At 35.9% G+C, this 23,363-nt stretch overlaps 1 protein-coding gene across 2 annotated transcripts in view; it reads left to right on the top strand.

Moving 5' to 3' along the window:
• The window catches only part of LPIN2 (lipin 2), a 36,651-nt gene extending 13,864 nt beyond the window's left edge, over positions 1 to 22,787 (top strand). Inside the window, exons 5-20 of one of the 2 annotated variants that reach the window (XM_008925531.3) lie at positions 1,881 to 1,988; positions 6,015 to 6,138; positions 6,786 to 7,107; positions 7,348 to 7,447; positions 8,502 to 8,689; positions 9,900 to 9,993; positions 10,362 to 10,431; positions 10,535 to 10,624; positions 11,370 to 11,452; positions 12,567 to 12,711; positions 13,527 to 13,675; positions 14,110 to 14,196; positions 16,033 to 16,185; positions 17,161 to 17,275; positions 17,979 to 18,082; positions 18,398 to 22,787. In XM_008925531.3, the coding sequence (XP_008923779.2) occupies positions 1,881 to 1,988; positions 6,015 to 6,138; positions 6,786 to 7,107; positions 7,348 to 7,447; positions 8,502 to 8,689; positions 9,900 to 9,993; positions 10,362 to 10,431; positions 10,535 to 10,624; positions 11,370 to 11,452; positions 12,567 to 12,711; positions 13,527 to 13,675; positions 14,110 to 14,196; positions 16,033 to 16,185; positions 17,161 to 17,275; positions 17,979 to 18,082; positions 18,398 to 18,542 (2,077 nt within the window). In that variant the 3' untranslated portion in view covers positions 18,543 to 22,787. The remainder of the gene's footprint in view (positions 1 to 1,880; positions 1,989 to 6,014; positions 6,139 to 6,785; positions 7,108 to 7,347; positions 7,448 to 8,501; positions 8,690 to 9,899; positions 9,994 to 10,361; positions 10,432 to 10,534; positions 10,625 to 11,369; positions 11,453 to 12,566; positions 12,712 to 13,526; positions 13,676 to 14,109; positions 14,197 to 16,032; positions 16,186 to 17,160; positions 17,276 to 17,978; positions 18,083 to 18,397) is intronic. The other variant, XM_018081219.2, reaches the window with a different exon arrangement.
• Positions 22,788 to 23,363: the final 576 nt, after the last annotated feature.

The raw sequence follows: 23,363 nt of genomic DNA, 5'->3' as shown, positions 1-23,363 counted from the left end.
GTTTCTTGAGGAAAATCTATTTCCAAGTGTTTATCTACTTTTTAAAAAAAATATGTCATTTGTGTTTTTCAGCTATGATTTAGATATGTTAGTAGTGCTGGATGTACATAAAATAATACCAGGAGGACTGAGATTACAGTGTGTATAACTCAGAAATAGAGCTCATTGTTTCTCCAGTGCTAAGGGTGTCAAACAGTTAAAGTAGTTACCTGTCTCTGAAATCTGATATATTTATTTGTACTGTATAAAGTGGATAAGGACAAGAAGTGGCAGCACTGTTTATAAATGTTGCAACATAAATAGCTTAAAATGGATGGTACCACTTGAAGTTATGCATACTGATTTTCCCTTCTTATTTTCAATAATCTTCAACTGCATTTGGATTTTTAACTTGTAGATTTATCCACTTATGGGTTAAATTTGATTTTTGTTTTGATTTTTTGTCTGAACTCTTTTAGACACTAATTTCCAGTGAATAAAATCTGTTCAGTATTACCCATGTGTCATCTTACCTCCCCTCTCATGTGAAAATATTAAGAGCCTCTCTAATAATTTTTTTGTGTTTACTTAGTTGTTCAATCATACCTTTTCCCTCTTTGGAGATACTTAGGACTGCCTACAAAGATAGCATGAAACATATTTCTGTCACACTTAGATTAGTTTCTGAATTCAAAGCATTTACAGTCTCTGCAGCTCTCATGTTAAGTCAGGATGCATCATCAGGTTTCATAAGAATACTATTATAGAATAAGACTTGGAGCTACAAAGACATTTTTAGAGTTCAGTATTTACCATAGTCTAGATGTCTTACAAATGAAAGACTTGTGCAAATGAGGTAGATCACTATGACTGCTTAGTGTCTAATGGGCTGTATTGAGTAAGCATGTAAATTCTAAATATGTATTTGATAATGATGAAATATTTTCTTTTCTCCATCCGTAAGAGAAATGAGCATTAGCATTCCAAAACAAATCCAGTGCATCTGTGTTGATAATGAAATAAAAATATTTTTCTTTTTTCTTTCATAATATGGCTTAAAATAATTTCTGTCGCATTTTGCGCTCAAATTCCAGGCATATCTTCCTTCTGTTCTTATCCACTGTTTAACCATGATGCCCTTGATCTAAGCTCAAAACAAGTTAGTTGTATTGTGAGAGTAGCTATTTATTCAGTTAAATTCAGAAAGCTGTAAAAAGATCTGGTCTTTATGATGGTAACATTTAAAAGAGACTTCTGTGTAAAATACAGTGCATGACTGCTCAATGGGTTTTAGTGTTGATTGGTTTTTGGGTCTTTGTAGACACTAAGTAGACTTCCCAGTGCAAAACAAATACCACTGTTCAGAAAAGTACAATATTTCTATCTGCTTGTTGTAGTTGATGTTAATTTGTAAACTCTTGGGTAAATCATGAGGCTAGTACCTACCCCTGATTTCGTACTGGTTTTAGTTTATGAAATGTGCATTGTCAAAACTACCACCTCTGTTTAACTTTTCCAGTGATTGTAAGATTCACATAGTAAAGGCTATGTGTAAAAATTTATGTTTGTCTTTGTATTGTGGTAATATTATCTGTCTGTGTAGAGCAATATCACTTATCACTACTCATATAGCATAATATCATTTCTGCTATTGTGATTTCTTCAGTATTAACTTAGAGGAGTATTGGATTTTAAAGTTGCAATATTTTCAAGTAATAATAGTTTTTAAATAAATTTTAAGTTATATAAAGGTGTTTTGCAAACAATAAATCCCTTTAAACTATACACTGATTTCTTTTGATCTTGGATTTTTAATAACATATATGATATGTAACTTTTTAAACTGAATTAGTAAAGCAGATTTTTTTATTGCTCACTTATTGTCTTGTGTATCTCCACAGAGGGTCCTCAAATTCATCACCAAAGGGTGAAGAGCAAAAAGAGTCTTTGATTTACCACTCGAAGGACCATTACCCCTTATCTGATGGAGACTGGTCCCCTTTGGAGAAGTAAGTAATTTTATAATGTCATCATACATATAATGATATAATTATTAAAAAAAAAAATAATCACTGTGCCTTTTTATTAATTTTCCCCCTTGACCTATAAAACTATTAAAGTTGATTGACTTCTATGATATCAAATGCAGCATTTGATACTCATTTGAAACTTTGGGAACTTTCCTCTCTACTCAATGTATTAAAAAAGGTTGTCTTTATTTTATCATTCCCGCTCCAATGAAAAAGAACCCTTTCTTATTAAAATTCACTATTAAAGAAAGAAATAAAGTTAATAGGATTTCCTTAGGTTGAGAAGGGTATGGAAAACAAGTATGATCCGTATGATCAAGCGATACTTGATATGCCAGAAATCAGAAGTGTTGAGTGTTTAAGGTACATTTTGCTGTGTGAAGTAGTCCAAATTGCTCAAGGTAAAGCTAGATCCTAAACTTGAATCATATTCCATTTCAGAACAGAGAATTAGCTAGATACTGGAGTTCTGATATCCTTGATTATCCAGAGATACGAAAATCAGCATCAGAGGACCGTAGAGTCTTAAAAGTGGCATAATACAACTCACCAGCTCAGTTTTCACAGTGACCAGGACCTTTCTGTTTGTACACTCAAGCACACTCTTCAGTTTCTGATGTTCATGCCACTATATTCCTGTTGTGTTCAGTTTGTAGATTTTTCAAGGCTCACCCTTCGGATTTCACAACTCTTAACATCAATATCTATTTGCATAAGAAAGCATTCTGTCCATATGTGATAGTACTTGAGGTAAATTTTCTATCTTTTGTGAATATTGGACATACAGGAAGGAGCATCCATTTAGCACATAGCATGCAAAGTAGTATCTTGATTCATCTGAACTCTTCAGTAAATGTCTAGTTCTACTGCTTTTCAGCTTGATACATTCACAAGGTCAGTGAGGATTACTGGTCAGCCTTCTCTGATATCCAGCATTGCTTGTTAGCTGCTCAGTGCTCAGTTACCTGTTCTTCTATATCAATTGAGGGTAGTGCAGAATAGAAGAGATCAACCTTCAGAAAATACTTTTTGAAGTGCATAGTCTCTGCTTCAGGTGTTTCCAGGGCTGTGGCATCACTGGAGGCTGTACGTACCACCCCATGCTTGGTGCCTGCATAGCTTGTTAATGAACAGAAACAGTTGGACAGGAAATCCCATTATCATTCCTTTTTGTTTTGGGTTGACAACCACATCCTCAATTATACTTAATGAGATGTAGTCTTCTCATATGTTCCCCAAAGGTTTGTGGTTTATGACTGAAAAGAAGTCACCGTGTTTGACCCTAAGGATTGACATGGTATTGTATGGATTATATCACCTAGGCAATTGTAGCATAGAGGCTGATACTCATTTTCAGTTTATAAAACTCTTAGCTAACATAGACTAGCAGGCTATTCTGGGAGAGATGATTCATACATCTCTTCTTGTTGACATATTTAGAGGTTAATCTGCTCTGACAACTTGTTTATGCATCATGTGAGATATACCCAAGGTCTTTATAATTTTGGGGGATTTTTTAACAGAAAGCTACCCAGTAGAGCTTGCAGTGTAACAGAAAAATTAGCAATTTTCCTTTCCCTCTTTGAGGTGGGGGTTGGGCACAAATTGGTGCATGAGCCATCTAGGAGAAGAGAAATTTTGCATTAAATTATTTCTCCTAAACCATCAAAGTAGGGTTTTATAATGTAGCTATTGTACAGTGAAAGAGAATTGGGAGGTTTTAATAACCTCCTTTTTGGAGATCTGAAAAAGCTAACTGACTTGTAATTGAGGTTAGTTGTTTTCAGGGTTCTCAGGGAAGATAATAGCTTAAGTCTTTTCCATGAGGACACTTCTGTTTGTCCTACTCACTATAATAAGATGAAAAGCATAACCATTAACTATTTAATATGTGATACCATCAATGTTCTTCCTGTTTTAACAAGTAATGTTACCATGACTAGGTCACTATTACAAGCTTGGGCCTTTTGGCTAAAGACTTCTGCCTGAGAATGACAATGGAAAACTTATGCTCTGGGGGAAGTGGAACAGACTTAGGGTCCCAAAGCCCTGAAGTATTTAGTCTTTTGCACTGAATACTACTGAATATTAAGGATTAAGCTTAGAAACAGGTTAATATTCTGCATGGCTTCCAGTTGACTTGTGATGTTGGCATGTGGGGAAAATTAGTTCATATTCTTCCTGAAAACAAATATGTACATGTATTTTCATCAGTGTGTTACTTTAAAAAGGCCCTTCTAACAGTACAGAAAACATCATTTCTGTAGGACTTCGTTAAAGAAGAACTGAGGGGGGAAATATCTAAATGGTTTTCTTTCTGTGTCCTTGAGTAATGGAGGCTGGAAGTTGACTGTGAGATGATGAATTGCCACTGTAGATATGTTTAAATGTCCTGATCTCTTGGATTTTGTGATGTCCTCTTAGAGCAATGTGAGGAATTCTTACTGTCTGGATTGTGATCTGATCTGAATAGTGTCTATTTTTGCAGTCTGAACTGTGATCATGGTTTAGTCCTGTATGATACTGTAAAACCTGAGCTCCACAAACCTCCAGAAAGTTTCAGATATGGTACTGCATTAGGTAACTAATCTTTGCAGGATTTTTGTAAGGAAAAAAAAAAATCCATAAATTAAATACCTGTAGGGGGTTACTGTAAAATTTTTAGTATTAAATAATTGAACAGCCTCAAAAGTTCATTTGGCCCAACCTTTCATGGAGAGAGAGTCTCAATGAGATGGTGTAGCACCTTGACACATCACAAATTCAAACCTCCTGTGATGGGGACTGCTTTCCTGGGAAGATTGTTCCAGTGGTTGATTGTTCTCACCGTAAAACAATTCATTCTTATGTCAAGGTGAAATCTCTCTTGGTGCAACAAGTGCAAAGACAAGTGCAAAATACTGTACTGGGATAACATAACTAAAGAGCCCAGTACAGGCTGGATCTGTGTAGATGGGGAGCAACCTTGCTGACCTGGGGGTCTTTTACACAACAAGCTGAACACGGGTCAGCAGGGCATGGCTGCAGCAACAAGGTCGTATTGGATCCTGGGCTACATCCACAAGGGCATTACTGGCAGAGGCAGAGATGTGATTATCCCTTGCCACTCAGTGCTGGTCAGGCCACACATGGAGTACTGTGTCCAGTTCTGGTCCCTACAATTTAAATTCAAATATTGACCTTCATATATATATATATAAAATATATATATAAATCCAAGCCATAATATGTTAATGAACATCAAAGTATAAAAAGAGCAGCAGTTCAATAATATGCTTGTTCAATAATACTTGTTCAAGAAAGGGCAGACTTGGACCTGTAAAATAATAAGAGAAAAATTATTTTGAAATCACTCCATTATAGCATTTTGTAGAGAGTTCTTCTGGCTTAAAAGTAATTTTGGCTAAAGTAAATTTCATAAATCTGTTTCTGATTTATGGATAATAATCACTGTAGGAAAAATAGGATGGATTCTAAAAGGTCATGTAGTACAAACACATCTGAAGGAAGTTTTCAAGTAATCTTTCCCTCTCCTAAGTTATCTTCTTAATGTTTTTTTCCCTACATTGGGAATTGATGTTGTTTCATGCATTTGTCTTTTATTACTCAATTCTTGGCATAGCAAGGTGAAATACTATATTTTGACAAAGGTGAGGAATTTAAAGCTAATTTCTCTCTTTCTTTTAGATAAACTTTTTTTGTTTTGCTCTTGTTTTGTTTGTAAAATGGAACATGGACTGAGAGGAGAGCTATATCTGCACTGCAGATATAGTGGAGGAATCTATTTAGTGTGATCACTATGTAAGTCCTTTAATGTGATTTTGGTTTTAACCTAATTTCTCACTGTCTGAAAACCCTGCTGGGCTTCTTGCCATGTTGCCAAATAATTGAAGCTCTGTTAAGCTGTTGAAAACTCTACCAACAGTAGCTGCACAACAAATGCATTTTAAACACTGTAGCTTTCTTTTTTCTTTTTTTTTTTTTTAATTCTTGTTGATTTGCTAGCCCTTTCTCTGAGCAAGTCTGCCCTAAAAGCGATTCAGAACTGGAAGTTAAGCCTGCTGAGAGCTTGCTCAGATCTGAATCTCACATGGAATGGACATGGGGAGGATTCCCAGAATCAACCAAGGTAAATTTATTGTCTCTAACTTTTGCGAACTGAGTTTTGGCTTGTCTAAAATTGTGTCCTAGGAGAGGATTGGAAATCTACTGCTGTTCTTTAGAATGATTCAACTGAAATGGGAAAGTAGCACCCCCTCGTGGCTGGCAGAGGTTTGGCTTCGTTGAGTTCAAAAGCTGCTCAGCAAAGTTATTCCAGAAAACCTAGCCCTAAAATTCTGAAATTTTTGAATTTTTAGTTAGAAACTGAAGGGAAAAACTTTAGAAAATAATTTCCTTTGTTGTCGAGTAAGTTCTAGTTCATTCCAGAAGAGCTGTAACCTTGGTAGAGTAAATGTGGTATCTTAACAGGACAGCTGGCAACAGAAGCCCTGATATGTCCACATTTATGCTATTCTCTTGCTATAGTTTGGTCAAGTCAGCACTTCCTCTATGCCAGTTTCTATGCTGAACTTGTAAATAAACTATTATGAAACTTCTGTTGCTGGGAACTTTGCTAATACAGTGGGACAGGTTTTATCTTGCTAAAATATGTATTTAAATTCTTTTTTTGATTACCTGTGACCAGGACTTTTACCATGAATACAAGTTTAATGTTTAGAATAGAATAAAACAAACAGAAAAAGTGAGAGGATTGACTAGACTTTTGTTTTCCAGATAAGCAAGAAAGAGAAACTGGAACACTGCAAAACAGCTACCATTACTCCATCAGAGAAGACTCATTTTAGGGTCATCCTCAGCTCTGATGAAGTTGAAGATGATGATGATGTGAAAGATTCTGTCTGTACAGTACTGAAACCTGAGCCAAGAACTCATCCTCTGCTTCAGCAGATGGATGTTAAAGATTCTCTTGCTTCTGCAATCGTAGAACCGCAAGTTGCTTTGCCATTAGATGCTGATCATCATTCCAGAATGCTGGTGGACCCTTTACCAGAAACAAAACCAACAGCAAAAACCGACTCTCCTTCAAAAAAGAAAGGTATGTAATAAAGCTGTTGATCTCTGCCTTCTATCTGGTGTACCAGTTTTGAGGCCATAGTGGGAAAAGTAGAAATGGGCCTTTTCAATTTTTCCTATTTAAATCTTAACTGACTAAAACTATAATTAAACTCTTGAATTTAGGAATGATACAAATAAGTCTGAATATACCACAATTACATTTGTATTTAATGTGTCTGGTTACCTTCATATTGGCAATCTTAATTGTTAAAATTAACAGGGGTGCACAAGCGAAGCCATCATCAAGGACCTGATGATATTTACTTGGATGACCTAAAGGCTTTGGAACCTGAAGTTGCAGCACTTTACTTTCCCAAAAGGTAATTTTGAACTAATATTCAGTGGATCTAGGGTGATATTGCAGTTTCATTACATGAGTTATTACATGTATTATTTATGTACCAATTCTGATAACATGACTCGGACTTCAGGTTTCTAGGCTTTTATGGAGTAACTGGTACTGATCTCATTGGGAAAATCTATTTCTAGTTTGAGAAACGCATTGGAAGATCACGTGGGAGATCACTACTGAGAGTTTTCATCTTTGTGGAACCTGTATGTTCTGCAAACAGAGAGGGGAGTAAATTTAAACTGCACACCCCATTTAAACACTACTCCAGTGCTGTTTTGCCACATTGCTAGCTCTAGAGAAGCAGACACGAGTTTATATTTTGCATGCCCTGTACATCCTTTCCAACTTTTTAATATCAAAAAAGACCAATAAAAATCCCACTGCATCTTCATGCAAGGCAGCTCAGTCTCAAAATTCACTCATTGGCTTTTTCTGAAGAATTTGAAACATTTTTATACTCCTAAAATATTTTGCAAAATAATAACTGTCTAGGAAGACCTTTATTAAAATATAGCTTAACAAGAAAGAAGTGTCTGTTGGTTTATGTTAAAACTAGAGTAGTAAACTTTTCAGTACTTCAGTTCAAACTAATAACTTTAACCTTAGATGACAGTGTGATATTTTTTTTCAAAACACACAGTGTTTTGAAAACATAAAATAGTGTCCTTTTGGGTTTTTTTATTCTTATTCTACAGCTTTCTGGTAAAGATTGAGGAGCACAGTATTGTTCTGCAGAATTAGAATGCAGAGGATGTTTTCTTCATTTAAATCCAATTTTGTTGTAGACAAGAGAAATGCAATTATTTCCCAATTTAGGTGAATGGAAACTGTCAGGCTGCTAGTATTGTGAGGGGTTGATGGGGGTGTTTGTATCTGTTTTTTTGTTTGGCTGGTTTTAAATTTATATTGTAAAATTATGTAGAAATGCAACAGCAAGTTTCTTTGTTGTTGTTTTTTGAGTAATCATTTAATATGTTCTGTACATTTTTTTTCTAAGTATAATACTTTTCACTTTCGTTTAGTGATTCTGATCCTGGCTTCAGGCAGTGGACAGAGTCAGATACCCTTTCTGGTTCCCAGTCACCCCAGTCAGTTGGAAGTGCTGCTGCTGATAGTGGTACAGAGTGCATGTCTGATTCTGCTATGGACTTGCCTGATGTCACACTGTCACTTTGTGGAGGTCTCAATGAAAATGGAGAGATTTCTAAAGGTATGTGAAAGACTTTAAAACATAAAGAGTAATAGAGCTCAGGCAGCTAAATCTGAATGCTCTGATTTCCTCCTTACAAAACTTGGCTTATTACTATACTCATGTCAAGAAAGGAGAATGGATAATCTTTCATTTTTCTAAACTTCGGAAGCATTTGCCAAGCAGAGACAGCAGAATTTAACCTCAATCAAGAGCACTTGATGTCTTGAGAAGCTTTCAGTCTCCTTTTTTGCACTACATGTTGTTTATCTGACCAATCAGCCTGATTTCTGGCTGCAATTACTTACTTAGTCCTATATAAATCTTCAAAACTCATGTTTTTTCCAATTGCCTGATTTTTTTTTTATGTTTTTTTTTTAGTTTTCTTAAGCGATTTAAAAGGAAAACAACTTTAGCTGTTGTGTTGGATTATCTCTTTGCCTGCATTCTTTTTCCTGTCCTAATTTTTTGACAACCTTTAGATTTTTACCAGCTGACTCTTCTCCCCTAATGCTCTAGTTTATTTAATGTTGAAGTTGTATGTATTTTTGAGGGAGCACTTGTGACCCCATAATCTTTATGAACATGTACTACAGTGCTTTTAGCATTACGTTTTTAATGGTCATTCGGTCTCTAATGCATAAATTGAAATTTAAATGATCATTAATAAAGACTGAGAACACTCAGTACTCTTGGTAGCATGGTAGTAGTAATATTGGATTTGCTTTGAGAAAATTGTCTTGCTTGCAGGGGTCTTACACTAAATCGTGGATTTCTGCAAACATATATAGAAACTAGTCATGAAAATGCTATTAGTTAGTGATAGTAGTAGTTTTTCAAACCTGAAAAGCAGACAACATCCTTCACCTCCCCTTTTTGTGTATTATCTAGGCCCCTTACCATGCCATTATAATTTTTGAAGAAAACTTGCTTAGACAAGCATGGCTCCCTTTTTCCAGCCTGCAAACTGAATTAGTGTCTGCCTCCTCCTTATCCTCCCTTTTCTAATTTCTTGATGCTTGTTACTGTGACTGTTGGAGTGGTGCAAGGCTTCCCCTGTAAGGGAGGAGGCAGTCACAAGACCCTTGACAGGTAGGCCATATTAGCATATCTTCAGTGTTACTGCAAGATCAGCAAAGACTCTGAGATGACAGAAAAGGTTTTCCTAGACATAAACTAATCAGACATCTTGGAATTTTATATTATTAATTTAAATCTCTTTCTGTTGCAGAAAAATTCATGGAACATATTATTACTTATCATGAATTTGCTGAAAACCCTGGACTCATTGACAATCCTAATTTGGTAATACGGATTTATAACAGGTAAATTGTCTGTGTCATGTAATTAGGCCATAGAAAATCTCATTTCAAACCTGCTCTTTAAAGTGAGCACACTTTTCAGCTTCCATTGCATTTTGTGTTATTGATGAATCTGTTTCTCAGTCTCAAAGAGAGATATTTTGAACCGAAGATTTGCATTAAATTTAGCTTCAGCTGGAGTGAGATTTTTTTCTGCAATTTCCACTGATGTTGAATTGTATGTATTAAAATCACTCTACTTGCACAAAACTGTAATATTAGTGGTTGGCAGCAAATATATATATATTCATCAGTGAAAGGGCAAGTTTTCATGCTGATATTTATTGACTTGTAGTCAGATTTTGTAATATCAATAACATGTTTTAAAACAGGTATTATAACTGGGCATTGGCTGCTCCGATGATTCTCAGTTTGCAGGTGTTTCAGAAGAGTTTGCCTAAGGTAAATAGATAAACTTATACTTTCCTTTAAAATTTTGTATGTAGTAACACATGATTATCTGTTTGTTTTTCTATACAAATTAAAACCATGTCTAATTTTTCAGGCTACTGTTGAGTCTTGGGTCAAAGAAAAGATGCCAAAGAAGTCTGGAAGGTGGTGGTTCTGGCGCAAGAGAGAAAGCATGACTAAACAGGTAACTTGAGACCTATTTTGATTTTTATTTTTTTTTTTTGAGCTGTAAAAAGATAAAAAGACTGTCATTTGTCAGAAGTATCTCTGAACTGCTTGTATAGCTCGGTGTCACTGATTGCCAGATGAGAGTTACTCAGTGTTGCAGTAGCTGTAGCTGCATCTGTTTATTTAGCCTTAAATACTGCATTAATATTTGGTGTTACTAGTTACTTCAACAAAATTTATTGTATTCAGCTGTTGCACAATGTTCTTAAAATTCTTTCTTCTAAGCCATAAACAGTAGTCAGAGCTACACTTCAGTCACTACAGTATGTTTTTGGAATGTGCACAGAAATAAATAAGTAGGTGCTGTGCTGCATCACAGATTTTATGCTGAAACACACCATTTTAAACTAAAGTTGCTTTCTAAACCTTGAGTATGGGCCTTAAATTCACCTCCCCACGAAAATATGAATTTTATAAGCTTAGAGGTTGACGGCCCCCTTAATGCTAAATTACTCATGTTGGACTAGCAGTTCTCGATTTTTTGACACACAGAGTTTTGTTTCCTGAAATAATAAAAAGCTTTAATGAATCATTTCTTCATAAGCATCTTTTTGTTAAATAATTTGCAGAATGAGCAATTCTGAGACTTAATATACTTTATGTACTATATTAGTAGCTGTTTGCTTAAAACTATGAATTCAGTCAGATCAGTTTAAAATGTTTAAAATGTCAATATATTCTTTATTATCTTGTTTCTTTAGATACCAGAGGCGAAAGAGGGGAAAACTGAGACACAAAGAGCAAATGAGCTGCCAGCAACTATAAAAGAGCAAGTTAATAGTAGGTGTGTTCCTGTCTGAAGACTTATTTTGTGGACCGAATAGTGTCTTCTTTTTTATTTCATTTTTCTTTTTTTGAACAAAGAATTCAGTAGGAATGTACTGTGGGAAGAAACATTTTCCTGTAAGCTACTGAAGAGGAACCATATGTGTTTGGCAAACAATTCAACAGAAAAATGTGACAGCAAACATTATAGGAACTACAGACACACTACAATTATTTCCTAAATCCCACTGTGTTTACTTCTTAAATCATAACATAACTGACAGAACAAAAACATACCTGGTAACCTTTAGCAATGGGACACTGCTCTGTAAATATAGTGGTATTGTTTCTGAGATGCTGTTTTCTTTTTTGCTTTTGTGAAAACATAATCTTGTATAAATAATTTAAACCATGCAGAATTTTTTGTAACATTAAATAATTGAAACAATAAAATAGCATTAATTACAGTGCACACGTTGCCCATGATTATGGTAGACAGCTATCAGTGCTTAGCACAAAACTGTCCCATTCTAGGTAACTTATTATGCACATTCATATTCTCCCATGATTTTACAAAGATACTTGTAAGCGTTGGTGTCTTAAAGATAAAAAAATTTAATATATTGTGATTTAATACTTCAGAGAAACTAAATACTGCTTTTAATCTTGAAATCTCTAATGAGCAGGAAAGTAAGTCTGTGAATAACCTTAAAAGGTGAGCTACTCTACTAACTTATCACCCAGTTTAATTTCCGTAGAAACTGTGGCAGCTTTTTTTAAAAACAAAGCACTGTTACCCATTCAGTGTCCCTTTTCCCTGCAGTTTGCCTAATGCATCAACATAGCATCAGTGACCACTTGACACTATGTCTTTACTAAACCCGTCATGTGTGCAGCCAGCTAGGAGTAGTAATGTTTAGAGCTCCACTGGTACTGGCACTACAAGTCTTACTTGCTTACTGGCATATGTTGGCTTTATCTGGGCATTCACTAGACCTTGGACTTTGTTTATCTGTGCTCTCAGGTAGTAGCAAATCCTCAACATAAGCAGAAATTAATCTTGCATAATAACCTTACTCTGTTAAAGAAGCATTTTCTGTAGCTTACGTGTATTCTGGTTGATGCCCTGTTAGACCTCCAGAAGATGATTCTTCTAGTGATGAAGCATCACAGGAGTTGAAGGAATCTCTAAAAATGGATTCTGCCCCAGCAGAGCATCCACCCCATGGGAACATTCCATCTTATAAGAAGTCACTTAGACTGTCTTCAGACCAAATAGTAAGTGGCACACCTTTCTTGTTCATAGGATGCTCCCTAATTCCACTCTGATTCTAAGAGTTGAACTTTTTTCTACTTTTTAGAAGTGACATATAAGTTCATTTCACAAAGTAAAAATTATGTTTGGGTTACCGTGCTAGCAATAGAAAAAAGGAATGGGGAAATTTAAAACTTAAAAAGAAAGTTAAAATACTTTCCTGTGAAAGTGTTTTTTAAGAATCTGTGTTTAGATTAAAACTTTGTAAGAAATTATTTTTTATAATCAAACTTCTGTATTAAGATGTTGCCAAAAAAGTGATGACGCTTGCTTCTGCAGTTTGGATGTGCTGGGATCTGGACACCTGCCTAACACGTCTGAGCATCTGTCTAACAGCATACATTTAAACTGGTGTGCAGTTTACTCACTGCAGTCTAAAAGTTAGTTCTGCTACTGTCTAAATATATGATCTTCATCAGGGAAGAATTTTGAGGAAAGCACCCACTACGCAGGAAATACTGTTGCATACTTTGGCAAACTGGGAGTTCCGTTTGATAATGCGGCAAGTCTACTGTGACAGCAAGAATTAGAGAGGCAGAGAGTGAAATATCTGCTGCTGTAAACAGATAGAGGAGCTCTGGAAAAAAACATGTACCCAGACTGCAGCAGACTTTGCCAGCAGAACTGTGCCAGTGTTAAACCATGGTTCACTTTTTGATGAGTTAGTCAAGATAGACAAGGAAGAGTATATGAGCCATTTGCTGCAGCTCATTTATGATTCTAAACATTTTAGAGAGAGGGGAACTTATATTTTCAATTATTTTTATTTATTCTAAAGGCAAAGTTGAAGCTCAGAGATGGCCCTAATGATGTTGTATTTAGTATTACAACCCAGTATCAAGGAACTTGCCGTTGTGCAGGAACAATATACCTCTGGAACTGGAATGATAAAATCATCATATCAGACATTGATGGAACAATAACCAAGTAAGTATCTTTGGAGGGTTTTTTTTCTTTGATTCTTTTAATCTTGCTTTATTGATCCTACTCTGCTTTTCAAAATAAGATAAAGAACCTTTTTTAAGATGGCTATTAAAGGATGTTCATTAATAATCATGAAAAAAGGTCTTGCTTTGATTTTAATTTGTACTTGCCTTTACAGCAAGCTAGAAAATGTCTTTTAAAAGAATAATGCAAAGATGGTGATTTTTACTATGTGACTGTTCCCTCTCTGATTGCTCCAGGTTTAGCAGCCGTACCTTAACTTGGAAACTAACTTGTGTTATATGGCCCCACTTTTGCAATAGTTAGGACTTTCTGCAGAGATATTTCTATAAATACTCTTTATAAATTGTATATTAGTGGTTGTCTTTAACAAAACTCATATACTGAGTATCAGATACCTTTGATTCTGCTTTTAGGTCTGATGCTTTAGGACATATCCTCCCTCAGTTTGGCAAGGACTGGACTCATCAGGGCATTGCAAAACTCTATCATTCCATAAACGAGTGAGTATGTAATCTGTGAAACAATTAGAGTTTTCTGGAATTTGGGAATTAATGGACAGGTAATTGAATAGTTGTTAATAATTTATTAATGGATAGTTTATTATAATTTTTTAGTCTAAATGTTGGGAAGTCAGCTACTTCTGTAGTTCACAAACAAAATTAAGTTCTTTCCTCAGATGTATACTTTTGCAAGAATGCAAGCTACCACTTTTACTAGTTCCCTTCTCAAGTGTTTGATTCTGCATTTCATTTTTAAGAACTGTGTAATATTTTTATGACTATGAAAGAGAAACACAATACCAATAATTTCTCAAACAGTCATGCTTGTATGTTTCCACCAACTGTGGTTGATCACAAGCCTTTTAGAACATGGTACAGTGTAAACTCAAAACTAAGTTGGGTCCTCCCAAAGCATAGGTATTTTGTGTTTTATTGGGTTTGCTACCCAACTCAAGTGAATGCTCCTTAGGATGAATTCCGTTTTCTGGAACAAGCCTAATTAACAACTTGCTACTTGCCACAAAGAGTAGTTTGTGGCCTGGCTCAAGTTTTCTGTCACAGTTGCATTTCTGATATAAGCTGATGTAGAACAGTGGAAAAGTAATTCAGCAAATTGGCAATTTCCCTGTGCTCACCTTGTGATCTGCAAGGATCTGCAGAGGCAGCCCCTGTGCCTTCTCTCTACAGCAGCAGTGAGGTATTTGTTTTATTCAAAAGTGTTGTAAACTACACCCTTATAAAGGTGCTGTTCACCTAAGAAGTATGTAACCCTATAATATTTATGTCTGGTAACTTAGGGCAAAATAAACCTACATACTACCTCACCTTTCAGATTTGGTCCTTTGTTTAGCAAACTTTTTTCAAAAATCTAGTGAGGCCAGAAATAGTACTTGGTACTGAGGAAGATCACAGGATGATCAACTGTTAAAAACTTCAGGATTTACTTAAAATAATCAACTTTTATCCTTGTCTTTTAGTAGTCTTTCTGCCCACAAAAATATTTGTGATCAAAGAATCTATTGTTGGCCTTCATTCTGTGGCTAAATTTCATCTGTGGCCATGGGAGTCCATGGGAGATACCCTGAATGTTTTGGTTTTGTTGGTTTTGGGGGGTTTGGTGGCTTTTTTTGTTTGTTGCTTTGTTTTGTTTTGTTTTGTTTGTTTGTTTGTTTTGGGGTTTTTTGTTTGGTTTTTTGGTAGGGTTTTTTGTTTGTTTTTTTTTAATTCAGTGCATAATAGAAGAGCAGTTTTGGAATTATTTGCCAAATTGAATCAAGTCTTTGAAAATGCTCATAAACACTCAAGTCTTTTGTGCGTGCAGAAACTGTATAACAAATCTGTGTAACAGATGAACCTACAAAGTCTGCAGGAAAAAATTAGGGCTTAATGAATGTTTGTTGTTATCAGTCCTTCACCCCACACTGCAAATTCTGCCAACAACCTGAAAAAGGCAGGAGATCTGGCACCCATTATTTTGTGATGCAGATAATTTAAATAACTGCTGTAATTCCACATGTAGCTGGTCTGAAAGAAGCTGAATAAAACCAGTGTGGCACTTATTTAAACACGGTCTAGTCCATCTGATTGTGTCATCTGAGTATTACTGTTTCTGTTCTTTTTGCATTTCCTGTTTCTCAGTTTTGATTGGAGTCATATATTTAAACTACTGTATGCCTTGCAGATTCTTTAACAGCAGAAAAGTCTTTTCCTTGTGTGTGTAGAGCACTGCAACAATTCAATACCTAAATTGGTGCCTCTGGACACTGCTATAATTGTGTACTTAGCTTTGCAAAAAAACTCTTCAGCGGGAATATGAATTTGATAATTCTTTTCTAGAAATGGCTACAAGTTTCTGTACTGCTCTGCCCGTGCCATTGGGATGGCAGATATCACCAGAGGATACTTACACTGGGTGAATGACAAAGGAACAATTCTCCCCAGGGGCCCTCTCATGTTGTCCCCCAGCAGTTTGTTTTCTGCCTTTCATAGGTAAGGATGTGGGATTTCATACATCCATTCTCTCCCCATTTCAGAGAAAAAAGCAGATATAAAAATATTTGGCATTACAGCTGTAACCAAACATTACAGTCTGTGCTAGATTTGCTGTTGAGTCTTGAGGTCCCCCTAGTGATCATTTATAAACTATTTGTTTTGTCTGACTTTCACTTTTATGCTTCTGTTTGTGTGAGCATGTTAGAAGTGGCTACAAAGTGGCTACCAGTCCTAGAGGAGCTTGTTTTCCCTTCTCTTTACTCCTTTAGACCATGACTCATTACTATTAGGTTCTGTTGTTATCAGTCTTTTCAAGTATAGCTCAAAGGGTTGTAGTGCAGTGCTACTACACAAGATAGAAGAAAAGCTGGGAAAAAAGCTGGGAAATATAGACTGTCATGCAAAAGGACCTTGTGATATTGGGAGTGCTCCATATACAAGTACTTACAAAGCAGTAGGGCATTTAGGTATGGTTTAACTCAACTGATCTTTTGGACCAACCATATTCTACTTGTTCTTGATGGGAGGAGCTAACAGTAGAAAAGTCTTTTTGGTTTTGTTTTTAATAAGAATGACTCATTCATGGATAGCAAATTCCATTAAGGTCATGGGCCTTACACACTTTTTTGTCAGAGATAGGAGTTGTGACAAGCTTATGTGTACTTGATTAGATCTTCTGATTCAGGTAGTCATCTACAATAAAAGCAGTTCACAAACTGCATTCACAACTGGGAATTCTATCTCATTTATACTTAGCATATGCACAGGTTATGGACCTGTTTTTTTACTGCGGATGTTGGAAAACAGTGAATGTTTGATTGTCTCTTGTATCATTCTTGGAGAGCTAGTTACCACTGTCTGTGTAACTACCAATGGGAAGCAGTAGGAATATAAATATCAGATAAATGAGGGAAAGAAGATGCCCTCTATCCAGTCATGACTTGGAATTTGATTGTTGAAATTTTATTTTAGGGAAGTAATAGAAAAGAAGCCCGAAAAGTTCAAAATCGAATGTTTGAATGATATCAAGAATTTGTTTGCTCCCAGTAAACAGCCTTTCTATGCTGCTTTTGGAAACAGGCCCAATGTAAGTCTGCCCGTTTCTAATTGAAGGGTTAAAATGCATGAAGTACTTGAGAAGCAAAATAAATAGGGTTTTCTTTTTGTGTCTATCAAAATTTGAATATGGAAATGGGACACTGATGCTTTTATGGGTTTGGTCAGGAAAAGCCATATGTAGATACTTTAAATAAAAGCTGTTACAACGGCTTATATGAGAAAGGTTACAAAGATGCATTAGTATTCTCAGAATTTTATTAAATATGTGCCACCTTTCCAAATTATTTTTTAAGGATTTTTGGCAGCTTTGTGACCTAAGGACATTAATGCAGTGCTCTGCAGTCTGCAGTCATTTTTCCTATTATACGGTTCCTGTATTTTCTCTGCAGCTCAATGCTACTGTAACTGAGCAAAAGAGGGGGAGTATTGTAAAAAGAATATTGTCACAAGGAGTGGTGTTGGGTGGCATAGATTTTGTGCATGTTTGTGGTCCCAGGCTTGGGAAAAGGAATTAAGCATTTGGGAGCAGGGGGAATGTTTTGTTATGGTGCATGTGTATGGTTTGGTGGGGGGAGGGGGGAGTGGTGTGTATTTTGGTGTTTTCCTGTTTTTTAGGGACTTTTTTTAAGAGATAGTTCTACTATACTCTTTTTGGATCGGCTTTTCTCATTGTTGGATCACATTCAATAAGGAAATGTTGAAGCATGTGCTTTTGGTCATGGTTTTTGCAGGATGTATATGCCTACATGCAAGTGGGAGTTCCAGCCTGCAGAATATTTACTGTGAATCCAAAGGGTGAACTGATCCAAGAACAGACTAAGGGAAACAAATCTTCGTAAGACCATTTTTGTTATTTCCACTAAAGAAAGTATCTAAGAATGAGATTACAAAATAATTGCATTTGTGTCCAGGATTTCCTCTTACATATGGTAATATGTAAGGTGCAAAACCTTGTTTGCCAGAGACTTACAGCTTCGGATACATGACTGAAACTTTTCAAAATGAAAACTGGCGAAATAAAATTGAAAATTGGTTCTGCAGTAGTTATTCAAGTATAACTTTCTGGTCTAGACTTCCAAAGCTGCTTTTTGATTACAGCTGAACAGCGACTAGACTGTTAAAAAATGGTCTTTCTTCTTCTTTAATATAGGTATTACAGACTAAGTGAGCTTGTGGAATACGTGTTCCCATTGCTTAATAAAGAACAGAGTTCTGCATTTCCGTGCCCAGAATTCAGCTCTTTTTGCTACTGGAGAGAGCCTCTTCCTGACCTTAACATGGATGAACTGGCCTGAAAAGTACTTCTCACCAGGAGATGGAATTTCATATTCAACTACTCAACTTCAGTTTAAATGTGAAGAACTTTCTTAATGAAGATGATAATTTATATATTGGTACCGTAAGTCTTACTAAGGAAATCACTTTAACTTCATTGGTTTGAAACAAAGAAAATGCAAAGCTACTGTCTTATTTTTTGGTGTGTGTGTGTGGGTTTTTTGTTTGTTTCTTTATTGCTTGTCTTTATATACCTGTTCTAAGGCACTTGAGATTGGCCTGTCATTGATGGTCATGGTACCCAAGTGCTTCAGGGCAACTAAATGCTGAGGTAAAATATGACTTCACATTCTCATCAGTACAGACCTTATTGTAAACGGACTAATTTTTTTTTAATTTGTCTTAATAGTATATTTTCTAAAATGAAGCCAAAAAGTGTATGGAAACTGCCAAATAGAATGTCAGACCTGTTAATAAAAAACGTGGTTTAATGTTCAGATGGGCAATTGGGCCATTTTTGAAAGGAGCCAGAGCCCAAGACCAGTGTGCTTTTTCTCAGCTAAAATACAGAAAATGTATAGACCTTACTAGTCTGACAGACTCTGAAGACATAAAATTCCTCTTAAGATGTACATATGCCTTTTGTTACATGTACAAGGCTGTGCTTGTACAAATCTGCTCAAACTAACTCTGCTTATTACTTTTCTTTTTTTACACATAATATTTAAACTATTTGATGAGCTTGTTAAAAATGAAAGTTGTCTTCGGACACATATATGGCTTTTGTTGTTTTCAGGCTGAGCTGTGTCATGTTAATTTCCATCAAGAAAAATCTTCAACAATTCTGTAAAAGTTGGGGAACTGGCATTTTTGTTTCCTTTTTCAGCACAGAGATAATGCGTATGTGTGTGTATGCTGTGTAGGCCAGTAAAACGTATGTACAGATTATATTCAGGGAATTGTAATACTAAAAAAATTATGTATTTAATATTTTAATTGTCTACTGCGCAGGTCTTTCCAGAATTCTGTATTGCAGGTTTTCAAGAGCTGGAAGGAAATGCACCCCAAGTAGTGAGATTCCAGCTGTGAGAATGGTTAAATGCTGCAGAGCAGAATAAAACCTTTTCCTTTTTTTCTTTTTTCTTTGGGCTTGTTTTGTTTGTTTGTTTTAAGTTTTGGGTTATTCATAAACATCATGCTGGTCATTCCTCAGGTTCCAATCAGAGCCTGTGAACAAATTACATTCCAATTGTAGTGTTTGTCAGCTGTAGAAGCAGCTAGTGTTTCTCCAAAAGTGCTTGAAGGCAAAGGCAGCTGCTTTCTAAGTTGAGTTAGTGCATTTAACCTCCTTTGGACAAAACTATGGTGAGAACATATCATTCCACCAGCCTGGGAGGCTTAAAGACTACAGTCATTTAAACATCATTTAATCGTCAGTCCTGAGATTTCTGGGCTTCCTCTCACTCCTTAAGTGTGTTCCTGGGGCCATGTATTAAAGATCTTTCAGGGGGCAACATCCAGAATTTCCACAGACTCCGGAGCAAGCTCTTCCCTGTGCACAGCTCCCAGTGGGAGCAGGGAAGGGTGAGTGATCTTCAGAAGGCATTTGTGTGGCTACCTGCTGCAGTGCCTGCACAGGGCTGCTCTTCTCAGGAACAGCTGGGGCAGGCCTTCTGCGTGGGCTGAATGTAGGAAAGGAGCTTGCTCTGTTTCACTACCTGCAGAAGAGTACATTTAGAGGATTTTGCACCCCTCCAGGAATATTTTCTTTATTAGGCTGAGTGTCTTAACCCCAGTTCTGATGTAACACCAGCTAACACTAGTCAGTTGGTGAACTGCTCAGAGGAATCATTTTTAGATCACCATATAACTGAAATTACTTTTTTCCCCCTTATAAAACTCTAGTGTATTCCTGTATTTATAAAACATTGGATAATGAGTTGAGGCAAGCATGGAATCTCTTTCAAAACAGGAGAATGAGAGTGGGGAAAAAAAAACCCATACCTATCTGTCACAGTGTGCCATGCATGTCAGTGAATTGAAAGGTATCCTCATTCTTGTTCTGCATGCACAATACTTTCAGTGGTTCTTGGTCACCAATCTACTCAGTGTTTAAGTGGATTTCACAGGATATTTTGCTCTTACTGCCTTTTTTTCTTTTTCTTTTTCCGTTTTTACTGTCAGAAGCTTACAAACATCATTCCTTGTGGGTTTTTTTCCTTTTCTTACCTTTTATTCCATAGATTTCACTAGAACTGAAATTTTCATGATCACCAAGTGCTTTGAATATCAATGGGATTTGATCTTTTAAGTCACTTAAATACTTCAAAATATAAATAAATAAGAATCCAACATAATAAAGTATTTTAATTATGAGATTAAATATTCTATCTAAAGATTCTATTTTGCATAAAGGGAGTGAAGCAGCCTTTCCTAAACCAGTCCTTTTGTGGATGTTAAAATTTTCTTTATCATGCTTAACTTACTCTTGGTGACCCTGGTACACGGCTTTTTAAAAAATGAAAGTACTTCATGAAACTACAATGAGTTTCCAAATGGTTGTTACCAAGGTTTGGCTATGCCTTTCTTGGTTAATTTTTTTTTATGTGGTAATTTTTTTTTTTTTGCTTCACTTCAGCTCCATCTTTTCAGGCTGTCATAAAGATAAGCTGTGGATTTCAAGGTGGGGACTTGAGTAAATGATCAGCATGGAAAAATATGAGGTTTATCTCCAAATGCATGTACTTTCAGCTGGTGTAAATTTGGTGGTTGTGTGAGCATGGAGAGCTCCTCACTATGCTAACACGTCATTTTGCATTGTAGGAATGTCCAAAAAGTTGCTTAGTTAAAAAATCAGATTTTTTTTTCTCTGTAACAGCTACAATTTGATATTTGCTTTTTGATAAAATTTAAGTGTTGCTGAGTATTTCTGATATGAGTAGGGCAGAGGGCTTATTTGTTTTTTCTAAGTCTGGCTTGTGTTTGAAGCTTTCCAGACTGTTTGTTAACCCTGTTAATGGACAGAACAGGGGGGCACTGTACCCGTCATTGCATACCTACGTCATTTGGGCTGCTGGGCACTTCACTGACTCTAGAGAAGACATCTTGTTGCTATTAACTGTAGGCTTGTGCTGCAATATTAATGTGAAGTGGGGTAAATAAGAATTAAGCATTAGCCTGTCCTTTGTTACCTGAGTCGAGAGAAGTGGCCTGAAACTAATGTTTGAGAACAAGTTGTGCTATACGGATTTAAAATTAGCGCAAACTAAATCATTCTTTCTGTGAAAGAGGAACTTCTAAGTGTATGTGTCTGTAGGCATGTGCACACCCCTGTTAAGACTGTGTTGTTGAAGATGCAGATCCTCTTAGTGTTGGAACCTGTCAAAGGCTGAGTCAAGGACACCTGTCTGGGAGTAAATAAGGAACACTGCAATTCAAAACTTGTTAGTGACTTGGGCATCACCCATTTCTAGAATGTCTTAAAGATCAGCAATTCAAGGGGCACACATTTCTGGATTTAATTGGTTTTTGGTTGTTTTTTTTACTGTACCAAGCATGTTTGTACTTCAAAAGATTGGGCTCTCATTCCCAGCAGTATACAGTTGCATGTGCAATCTTGGCTCATAACTCTTTAGCTTTCTGTCATCAGTGTACTCCTCCTAAAACCTTTTATTTTTTTTTCAACTGGAAAAGTTTTAACACTTGTGTTAATTCTGTCATGGAACTTCTGAAGCAAACTATGAATCCGCTTGTGGTAAAGAGAAAAGAGATGAGATTTCATGTTAATATTTCAGACGAGTCTTCTAGAAAATGCTGTCATATGAATGAGTTGCTTAAATGACTGTAATGCACATTCATAATGAACCATCAAAAATACATAGTGAATTTGAGATGCCTTTAAAGTGTCACTTTTGCCTAAAGAAGTTTTAGTTTCCAAAGTTAAAATTTACTAAATAAAATGGAATTGTTTGGGATTTTTTTACAGTGTTAATTACTTTCAGATGAAAGTTAAAATGTTGGTTTATTTTGAGGGTGGGAAAACTCTCTTCAATCATTTGTTTTTACCTTGAAGATGTGGAATACTTGATTGTTAAGCAACCCAATCACTAATAAGGTAGTGTGTTTAAAATGTCAAATCTGTGATCATACCAATACAGTGGTTTTTGTTAAGACTGGACTGTCTTGGGTACAGCAACCCACAATTCAGTGCAATGTTTATTGGTGTTCGGAACAATGTTATCACAATAAACAGACTTAAACTAAAATTTCTCTTTACTTTGTGTTTGGTAATTCCATTATTGTATTTCTAATTTAGTGAATGCAGGGTTATTGAAATTGTATTCATGTTTAACATGGAATTCTCTTCTAAGGACTATGATACATTTGCTTTCTTTCACACTCGGTTTACTTTTCTTCAGAGTATTTATACAGCTGATAAAAAATTGCTGTCATCAAACTTAACTTCTGTGGCAGTACCAATACTGGGTTATAACTATAATGAAAGGCAAACACACACTTGTAATATAGAATATCAGAGGCATGACTTGGGAATGCACAATCTGCCTTGAAGAAAATGTTGTAACTGCATAGTTTGAGCTCTGGTAAATGCCCTAATTTGGAGTTTTATCCTAATTCCATCAAAGATAACTTTTTCCTTTCAAGGCAAAAAGTATTGTCTTCGGCAACAGTTGTTGAATTGTTTGAGGCAAATATTGGGAGACCATCTTGAAAAAGAGGCCTTGGGCTTTAGTAGAAACTGATTTTCCTGGTCTCTTGCTGTTATTGGTAAATACAACTAATTAGCAGCCTGCATAGAAAACTTGACTGTTCAGTCACATGTA

The sequence above is a fragment of the Manacus vitellinus genome, unplaced genomic scaffold, assembly GCF_001715985.3.
Source record: "Manacus vitellinus isolate BGI_N305 unplaced genomic scaffold, ASM171598v3 scaffold_1_pilon, whole genome shotgun sequence".
Taxonomy (NCBI): Eukaryota; Metazoa; Chordata; class Aves; order Passeriformes; family Pipridae; genus Manacus; species Manacus vitellinus.
This window is presented reverse-complemented; position numbering and strand designations above follow the sequence as displayed.